This window comes from Anguilla anguilla, chromosome 14, assembly GCF_013347855.1.
Source record: "Anguilla anguilla isolate fAngAng1 chromosome 14, fAngAng1.pri, whole genome shotgun sequence".
Lineage (NCBI taxonomy): Eukaryota > Metazoa > Chordata > Actinopteri > Anguilliformes > Anguillidae > Anguilla > Anguilla anguilla.
In genome coordinates, this window is record NC_049214.1 from 18,881,608 (window position 1) to 18,891,714 (window position 10,107).

Sequence of the window (10,107 nt, forward strand, 5' to 3'; positions counted from 1 at the left end):
CATGTTTTCAGTGCCAAAGTGTTTTTTGAACCTTAAGTCAATAACGCTGTGGTCAATTCTACGCATAAATCACAAAGTAAAAATAATACCTCTCCCTCCCCTAAACTACATTTTTTCCCGTCCACCAGTGTGTTTAATTTTCCTGTGTACGGGTGACTGCTCCATTAGTGTAGCACTGATAATTTACCTATATAAAAGGTTGAAGCGTCTGTTCAGATGAAACAAGAAAGGTCCGCTGGATAGATTCCATGCAAAAGCAGTGTTTTCTTAAGGTGAGTGATGTGACATGTTCTCCAGTTCCTTTTCATAATTCATCTTCAAGTCTGCGAGCCTCTGGTCTTGTTGGCTTCCAGACTGATTTCTACTCTTCTGGTTCTGTGCGGTTCTGTAGCTTAGTACTGAACCTGTGAGTCAGTGGGTCTTCTTATACCGCTGGCAGACACCGTTGATCCAGTGCAGTAATATTGAAGTGGTCCTGACTTGGGTTGGGACACTGTGTGTGCCCTCAGAAATCCCAGCTGCCTGAACGCCTCTCGTGTGTTCATTGGGGTTTGGCCGCTCATGTTCCTAAGATGCATCCTTGCCACCTCTCTTGTCTGGCTTGCAATAATCTCGTGTCACGTGTAAACTCCTGTGTAGCCAGCAGAACCACAGCACTGGACCAGGAGAATTTGAATTTAACTGAGTCATATTTTTTCCACACTATAGGCCATTATTGTACTGTAACCAGAACAGATTGGAGCAGAGGTCTGTCACTCACTGAGGACAGTTGGTAACCTCTGACTGATACAACTCCCTTTCCCACTTACCAGGAAATGTACTTCACTGAACACAAGTGTAGCCCATGCAAATGAGTGGTCTATAGTAATTGGATACTGAAATGTGGCTGCTCTAAAAATGAGTTAGACGGCTCTTTTGTGCACTCAGAATGCAAGTGGAACTGAAACTAGACTAGAGAAGTATGTGCAACATATTCATCCTAGATCGGTATATCCATTTTTATATGATTTTTTTTATAATAGTTTGGAAATGAAAGTGTTATTGGATGAGCTGAGATATACTGAGGGAACCATAATGACAATGCATAGCAAGAACAATACCAGGCTTGGTAATATTGGACTTCATAACTCAATTTTCCCTTGGTGCAGAACTACTAATTATGACAAAGGCAGGTTTGTAATAGAAATGACCAATGCAATGGTAAATAGTTCCTGGAATAGTTTTATGATGCATCTCATTGGAGGAAATCAGGGTATGTCTTGGGATAGTGTTCACCACAGTAATTTCATCCAGGAATCTTAGGTAGCCTCTTAAAATATGGATAGTCATAAATATATGTATGAATATCAAAAATGCTGCTGTTCATGGCAAGATGCAATTGGAAAACTCCAACAAAGTATTTGCTATGACATTTAATGGGATTTTAACAGCTTTTCACATGTAATGTATTCTATCACCTGGGTAATTCAGCCAGGTATTGCTAATGATCAATGGTCTCAATTCATTTGGGTGCTTCAAGAGGGATTGTTTTTTTTTTTTCTTTTATTAATTAACATCATGATTTCTTACAGAGTTTTATAAATAATGTATACCCCAATAAATAAATAAATAACACCAGTGGTACTATAAGTATAAAATAGATAGAGGCCTGCAAAATAAATTTAAAAAAATTAATAAACAAATAAACAAATTATCCCAATCCTAAAAAAATACACAGTAAAAAACGTCCAGTGTTAATTCAACTCTGACAGTGTTAGTTCAACTTTTTAACATAACATTTGGTCCCACATCCCAGAGTTGGACCAAGTGTTATCTGTTAAGGGCTGAATTAACACTGGATATTTGCAAGCTTTTAAATGAAACACCCCAAATTGTCATCACATGGACTCATAATCTTCCCGGCACCCAGTGTCATGAGCAATGATGGGATTAATAAAGCTGCAGGACCGAGAGCAGCACAGCCCGTCTGTACTGCCACTCCATCCCCCCTCTGCCTCAGCACAGACGCCCGATGTCGTTCTTGGTGCAGCCCTGGTTGCAACACATTCCTGCCAGGCCCAAAGAGAAGTTCCTCTTCTGTCTGTTGGGACGTGGCCAGGGGATTTTGGGACCGCTCCCCAGCGTCATCACCAGCCCCTGTTTCCACCTGCTCTCCCATTGCGGTTTCTTGTCCTGGTCCGGTTCGGCCTCTGATTCGTAGTCGCTCTGGTCCCCCAGCTCTTTGAGAAGGTCCGCCAGGGAAGTGCTGAGCTTCTGAGGCTGCTCCAGGGCTGCCAGTGCGCTCTGCATCCAGCTCAGACTGTCCCGACTCTCTGAGAGGTCGCTGTTAGGACTGAGCAGGAAAGGATCTGTAGAGACAACAGGAAGGCTGAGTTGTAATAAATTTACACAAATAAAAAATGAACAGAAACCCCTTGCTTCGAATGTGGCTTTGGCTATATTTATGAATCCGTCTGGCCAACCGAGACTCACTAAGAAAAAAATATCTGAAACCGCATTGGCTTTCTTTAGGGTATCCTCATGTACTAGGCTACTCCATGTTTTACCGGGGAGTTACCAACCAAGGATCATCTGATTTGATTATCGCTAATCATAGAAAAATTGATGGATTAGAATTTCAAGGATGAATTAGCTTCACGTTTAACTGTAATATATTCGTAGTATTGACTGTCATAATATGCTGCAAGTTGCAACATGTTTGATATAACGCGGTACAATATAAGAAGCACGTCCTAATGATTTATTTGGATCTTAATCTCAACGGAGGTATCTGGATTGTGTTACGGGAAACTGTTAAGAGTAGGCCTGTCCAGACGCCGAAATACGCACTGATTAAAAAGGTTTTAAACAGGACACGCATGCACACATACGCGCGCGCGGCTTGAAAGAATTTCACCAAATAAAATCAGACACCTGTTTCACATATGACCCTAGTCAATTGAACCAAAATTAAGAACTATCTGTGGTCTTGAAGCTACACTTTCCTCCTCAACTGAATGTGGCTTGGCTACTTTTCGGGCGGTAGGCTACATTTCCGAAACGATTAGGTTAATTAACATACAGTAGGCTATGCTTTAGTAGGCTAACAGATTTTATTATGAACATTTATAGCATCAAGGAAAGAGTCAAATGTTTTGGGGATTCTGAGAAAACTTCTATTGAAAGTACTGATAGCCTATTAGCCTATTTGATAGACTCTGAGACATTTATACCCTGCCTACTTCTGTCTAAAAAAACTGGAAAATATATGGCCTTATTAAAATATGCATCTGAACATTCCACAATCTTTGGCATCATACACTGTATTCGACTGTATAAGATAAATTCCTGATTTTATTTAGAGTGGAATCCCACTCCTTAATGAAGAAAAAGTAGTCCATTCATGTGTAGTCTACGTGTCAGTGAAGTTTTGGAGCCTGTTTTATTTGGAATCGGCAAGTTGCCTTTCAATCTGTTAAATTCAGTAAGTATCAATAAAATCAACATTTCACATATCCAATTAAAGCGCATGGACATCAAGTCTATGGAGTTTATGCAAATCCTCGAAACGCTTTTAGTTTTTCTTTCTATAGGCTATTAAAATGTACGTCCACAAAGTTTACAGGAGGCATCAGAGTTTGAACAGAAATTCCTTCATGTATCGGCAAAGGTAGGCTATGTTGTAAAAAGAATGTAGGCTATTTGTATTGACATAGCTGAAAACAATGAATGTAGAAAAAGCAGCATGTACTTACTTTTGTTGCTGTTTTGAAGTGACTCCACCTGTCCAGATCTTTTCCACCGGGATCCTCCGCAGGTGAAGATTACTGCTCTTATGAACTCCCTGCCACACAGTTTCACCCCATAGTCTCTCGTCAAGGCAGCTTTGCTTTCACCTTCAGTACCAGTGCACATAGCCACAATGCTGACAAACACAATTATCACGGATGGAAACCTATGCATTTTATTGACTTCGGAAGTTTATCTATTTCTCTGTTCCAATATGGGCTAAATCTCACAGCTCTCTTCAGAGAACCAGCCTGTCTTTTCACGGAATGCAGGCTTCCTAATCAACTATTGTTCTTGCACCCAAGTTATCAGAGCAATAAGGAAATGAGTACCCGTAGGCTACCTTAGATCCCTTACCTACCGTTTCGACAGTCCACTAACGGTCCACTTTTATAGGCTCGTTTCCGACCCCACATCCTCTGAGTCATGTCATTGTCTCTGAGCGACCCCACACCCACAATCGTTTTTAACAAATGACCCCTTCAACAGTACGTAAAGTATGACTAATTCAGTACAGATATCATTCCCATTAAAGCATCATATCCCCAATACATGGGAAATTAACTGGTTCTAAATGTAACAGAAATCACAAATAAATTCCGAATTTTAATTGGGAATTGGCATTGCTGTGATTCTTCTCAACATTTGAAGACCTCAGGGAAATTGTAAAAAAAAAATGGGGAAAAGAGGCAATGAACCTCCAGTTCGTATTCACTGATGAGAAATGCACTGGGGTCAGCACTGCGAAATTATTTGAGGGCATGGGTTATAAACTAATCAACATAATATGTCGTAAACTGCAATTCACTGAATAAGTATTGTGATGTAGCGAGCACCTCAGATAGGTATGTAATCAATTTTCTGAAATATTTGCTACTGTAGCACGATTAATTAAAGTGTTTGCTCCTATCCTAATGGGATGAAAATGTGTCACAACTACTTTATTGATACTTTGGGCTCTATTCCGAGGCACAAGCCCACCGTTAGCGCAAACGAAGCAGTCACAATGCTATAATTAATATAATGAAAATACTAAATAAAACCCGTTGTAATCATATCATTAGATTATATTATGCTTTGTTGTTTTCATGCAGGTCTGTAAGTCTGTGTACATTGGTCAAAATACACTGTGCTGTGGTATTTTAATCCTTTATGTACACATTAGCATCGAGCAATGTACAAATATACTGGACTGGTTTTTATCAATTAGAATAACTTGAAAATGTAAATGCCTTTTTAGAAAGAAAAATAGGGGGTGGGTTGCAGAGTGTTCTTTGATGTACATTGCAACAGGGCAACACAACACAGCAACACTGCACATAATGTGTTAATATAAAATGAATATTTGTTTCACATCGATATTTTTATTAATAAAACCTATTTCATTGATTTAATATCATTCTAAACGTTAAACCCTTACCAACGTGAATTACGTAAATTGATCATGTATATTTCAATTTTGCACATGAAAGCAACACTATACAACATAAAACTGATAAAAAAAGATCAAATATGTGTTTCATTTTTTCAGAGTCCCTTATTTTATTTTATTCATTTTTTAATTCAGATCAATTCAGTCTTTCACACAGTTTTTGAGGTTGCAAAATGAAAAAATACTGATCAGTTTTGTATCAGTGTTTATCAATTTGTCTGTCTATAGTGATATTTCAAGTATATATATCAATGTCAACACAGTTCTTTAGCTTCCTCCATGTGGCCTTCATACATCCTCAACATCCTCATCACCAGAACAGCGATATTCTAATAATCATAAACATTATTTCAGTTTTAGTTTGTTTACTGTGGTACTGCTGCTAGAGTTTTTGCTCTTTCTGCTATGTATATTTTTGATATTTTTGCTATTCTTGTTATATTTTTGCTTACTACGTAGCGATGTCCTAAGAATTTCATTGTTCAAAATGACCCTGTGTTATACTGTGCACTTGATAAATAAAAACACTTTGACTTTGTTTATTTCCTTGGGCTGAAGCCACATTGTACTAGTACACACAGGCGTTACAGTGTTTTGTGCATATTGCTACACAGACTTAATGCAATAGCTCCGGTAGGAGCAGCTGGTGCCACTCTAAACTGCAGAGGCAGTTAAAAGCTATGAAACATTAGGCTGTGGTGGGAGCACATAATTCAGTTGCAGGATTTATTTTTAAATTCTGTATTTGGATACAGGCTAATCCTGGCTTTTGTTATGTGGAGAAGCTGGCTTGAGCCATGGTTGGAAAACTACAGCAGACCTACAGCAAAAATATTTGTGTGTATGTATATATATATATATATATATATATATATATATATATATATATATATACAATAGAAATGTGACAGATATTGTATAAGCATTGTAGTTAATGGCATGACACTGAGGCTGGTATACTCTGTATTAATATATAAACCTATATATAAACCTCACAATTCCACCACGCAACAGTCTGTCTGTAGTGCATCAATATCTATACTCTACTCTCTTTGTCTCTTTGTGGACTCTACACACACCTTCTTCCTTGTCAAACCTAGTCTTGTCACCCAGATTGGCACTGCATTGTGTTCCTACTGATAGTTCTAAAACTATACTTTTTTCAACATTTTTGGGGTCAAAGTAGGAAAGGTAAGCAGTGCCAACATAATGACCCAGTCGAGTAGGAAAAATACTTTTGGGTTGAGAGTCTAGGAGCTTCAGCCGTGCACTGTGCAAATTGAGAATGGAACCAAGCTGCTTTTCTTCATGCTCAGTTAGATCCTCAGTCTCTGCATTGTGTGACTCACACTCTGACGACACATAGCTTCAGAATGGCCACATATTTACTTGTCATCCATGTAACCAAGGTCTCAGCTAAGTATTTCCATTCTTGGAACATTCCCAGAAAAGGGTTTAGAAGAGGGTTTCTTATCTTACCCAGAAAGGGCTGATGTGAGTGCATTTTTTTGTTTTAGCCCCGCATTATGACACCTAATTCAACTAATTAACTGATTACAGTCTTCCATCAAGACAGCACTAAATAGAATCAGGTGTTAAAACAACATCCCTTTTCGGATAGGACTTGACACGTCTGATGTAGAATATTGAATATACAAGATTTTGTACTTCATTGTATATACGCAGCATAATGTTCCAATGTGTGCATGCAGTACTAGTTATATTCAAATGTTTTATTTCCATGGTTGCAATTTTCCACCTCATCTGATATTATAAGATTGTGTCTTGTCCATGGGTCTTCATTAATCCTCTCTATTGTGTTGGCTCTGAATTGAACCAATACGATAGTGATGCCAAGATTGCATATACCAGGGGATCTGCATTGCCACCTGTGGCTCCAGCTGCCTAGACAGCACAACACTCAGCAAGCAATCAAGGAAGAGGACAAACAAGTGCAGACTGAACACTGGGAAACCAACCAGGAAAGAAGAACTGCTGAAGTCTGAACTGAGGATAAGTTTCTTGGTCTATGCCAGGATGTTCACCTGCCCGGAACCCCACGTTACATTGTTTTTTTTGTTTTTTTTTTGTTTTTTTTTTTGTAAATTGCCACCAGCCCCTCTCACATATCTGTGGTAAATTCAATTAGAAAAATTCCATGATGAAGATGAGCAAGAATCTTCAGATCCATCCAGAAAGTGTCAACATGCCTCCCACTGGTGACAGTAAAAAATTAATAGATATGATGATAGTAATAAGCAAAGGTTATGACAATAAACATTTTCCAAATGCATATTCATTGTTTACACCCATGCACAAAACATCTTATTTAAAAATGCCCTCCCTGGTTTATACCATGTGGACAGATGATAGATTACCAGAGGTGGCATGTCCACGACTGTTCGCAATGCATTATGGAGGTTTTTGTAATAAAACGCATATGCATTCCAGGGCACATTCTGACAGACGGAGTCGCAAAATGGGTCAGTAATAAGATTTGTACAAAGAAAAAAAAACTCAATCAAAGAAACAGGAGCAGGAAGAAAGAATTGTAAAGACAAATAATTCTCCACAGAGGTGACTGGAGTGGGACTTATGAGGCAGCGCTACGTCCTTGGAGCTGCGGTATTGATCTGAATCACGCATTAGTTCTGTCCCTGTGACGCAGGAACAGAGAGAGGGGACTATCATCTCATAACCTCCCGCCACCTGCCTGCACTCCAAACAAATATACATCCAGTCTTGCCTGCTATTTGATATTTATGTCCTATGTGTCCATGAAAAATCTATTTCGCATGTTGATCAATGTCTTTCAGGGTCAAAATTACATTGCAATCTTCAATTTTATTAATGTTCCTTTATTACACAATACACACAATTACATTGAGATGCATGCACTATAAAAGTACAAATTAATCATTACATTTTGAAATTTGAGAACATATACACTCACATACACACACAAATGTGCATACACACAATAGTGAATTACAATTGACCCCTGACTTAATATACCCCCATGTATAAAACTCCATTCTTTATCTGCAACTTGGGTTGTTTTAATGCTTGCTATATAAAATGAAATTGACATTTTTTGCCACAAGATCTCTACCCCATACCTTCCAGGTGAAAGCTTATAGACAAATTTCCCTTTATCTCTTTTCTAGAATGTGTTCAAGTGAATCTGGAATTCAGCTTTTGAGTTATGCTGAAGACCTATCCTACCCCATACACAGATGAAATGCTCATATAATACACATCAATGAAGTACGCGTACATGCAGAAAATAAATATTCATAAATGTATAGGAATGTTTCAGCTGAGGATTTAACAGAGGTGTTAATGTGTGTGTGTGTGCAAGATCTGCATAGTATTAAAATGGTTGTTTAATGTGAGTGTACATGACCATTCTGCATTCAAAAAGAAAAGTGTATTTCCACTGGGATGTATGTACTTGTTTAGCATAGCTCATATCATTGCAAAACCTTTGAATATCCCAGCTATTGTTCTGATTGGTGACAAAAGCTTGGACATACCCTCAGAGGTAAAAGGACCCCTTTCACATCCAGAAATTAGCATTATTTCTATTTGCAAGTAAACCTGGGCAAGGTCAGGTGGGTTATCCTAAGCTGGTTTCCTGTTTACTACTCGAGGTAACATTCTCACTCCTCATTATTGTTGCTGTGGAAAATGGCTTATTGTCTCACAATCCTTTATTCTTAGCAAGGCTGTGTCAAAGGTTAAGTGTGCTCTGCTTAATGTGATGAGAAAAGGTCCATCAATTCATATTTAAATTGCTTTTGAGTATGCATATTGGCACCAGATTATATTTTGTCCTATGCATCATAATAAGTAGTAAATGTTCCGTTTGTGAGAACCTCGTAAGACTGCACATTAACCTTGTCCGGTGGTCAGAAAAAATTCTTTGTTGTGGTGATATTTTACTCTGTGAATAAATAGTTTCAGAGTGAACAGACCTATAAATAGAATTACATCATAATACACTATGAATATTCATAAAGGCATAAAGGCAGGTTAAACTGTCAAACAAGAATTTGCTTAAAGAAATTGAAAGCAAAATATGAAGGCCAATTGGTTTCGATGGTAGAAGATTTGAAACAAATTAAATTATTGAATTAAGCAACTGACAGTCATTTGTCTGATAAGAATTGACACAAGTATACTGGTTTTTTGGTAGCAGAACAGAATCACTTGCGTAATTCAATAAATTCTCTTGAAGTAGTTTTGAATATTGAATTTAATTTGTACCCATTTCTATACAAAGTGGATAAATGATTGAAATGACAAATAGTGAATCCAGAATTCATGCCTTCAGTAGAAGGACTGCAACTGGCCATAAGGAAACCCAGAACAATATGTCTCTTATATGCCTGCTGTAACATGCAGACAGTTACTCAGATTATGATCCATTCTGGCTTTCAGAACCGTGGCTCTGTTCCTAACATGTATCATTCCCAATTTATCAGCAGTTCCACTGTCAGTTAAATGAATCAGTGAAACCACTCAGGGCTTCCGTTTTTAAATCAAACCCTTTGGGAGCGCTATTGGAAGAAATACAACACATCGAAGCTTTAATATAGCGGGCAACATAGGAAATGGTGTTAATAAACTGGTCGGTGCTCTGCTGGTCTCTATCTAATACTTTCACCAGCGAGTTTTTCCTGACTAGAACAATAGTAAAGCAAGGAGGACACAGTTTGTTCTTATATTTCATTGATAATCATCTGACAGGTGAGAATTCTCATCTGCAGTAATTTAATTGTCTGTGGCATTACAGAGACATTGATTTCAGGCCCATTTTCTGGGCTGCGTCATCGCATTGGAGATAGCTTACAGGGCGCAAAATCCAGGAGAAGAGATCAGCAGTAAAGATGTGCTTTAATGTC

At 38.2% G+C, this 10,107-nt stretch overlaps 1 protein-coding gene across 1 annotated transcript; it reads right to left on the bottom strand.

Moving 5' to 3' along the window:
• Positions 1 to 1,416: 1,416 nt before the first annotated feature.
• On the bottom strand, positions 1,417 to 4,115 carry rln1 (relaxin 1). Its single transcript, XM_035392034.1, has 2 exons — positions 3,735 to 4,115; positions 1,417 to 2,348 (listed from the first exon to the last, which is right to left on the bottom strand). Exons 1-2 carry the CDS (start codon positions 3,940 to 3,942, stop codon positions 1,996 to 1,998), a joined length of 561 nt encoding a protein of 186 aa, XP_035247925.1. The 5' UTR covers positions 3,943 to 4,115; the 3' UTR covers positions 1,417 to 1,995.
• Positions 4,116 to 10,107: the final 5,992 nt, after the last annotated feature.

Excerpts from the sequence above, each read along its gene's own strand:
- rln1 (XM_035392034.1), bottom strand. The coding sequence starts at position 3,942 with ATGCATAGGTTTCCATCCGTGATAATTGTGTTTGTCAGCATTGTGGCT. Across the intron at positions 2,349-3,734 it reads ACTTCAAAACAGCAACAAAA|ATCCTTTCCTGCTCAGTCCT; the intron begins GTAAGTACATGC and ends TTGTCTCTACAG.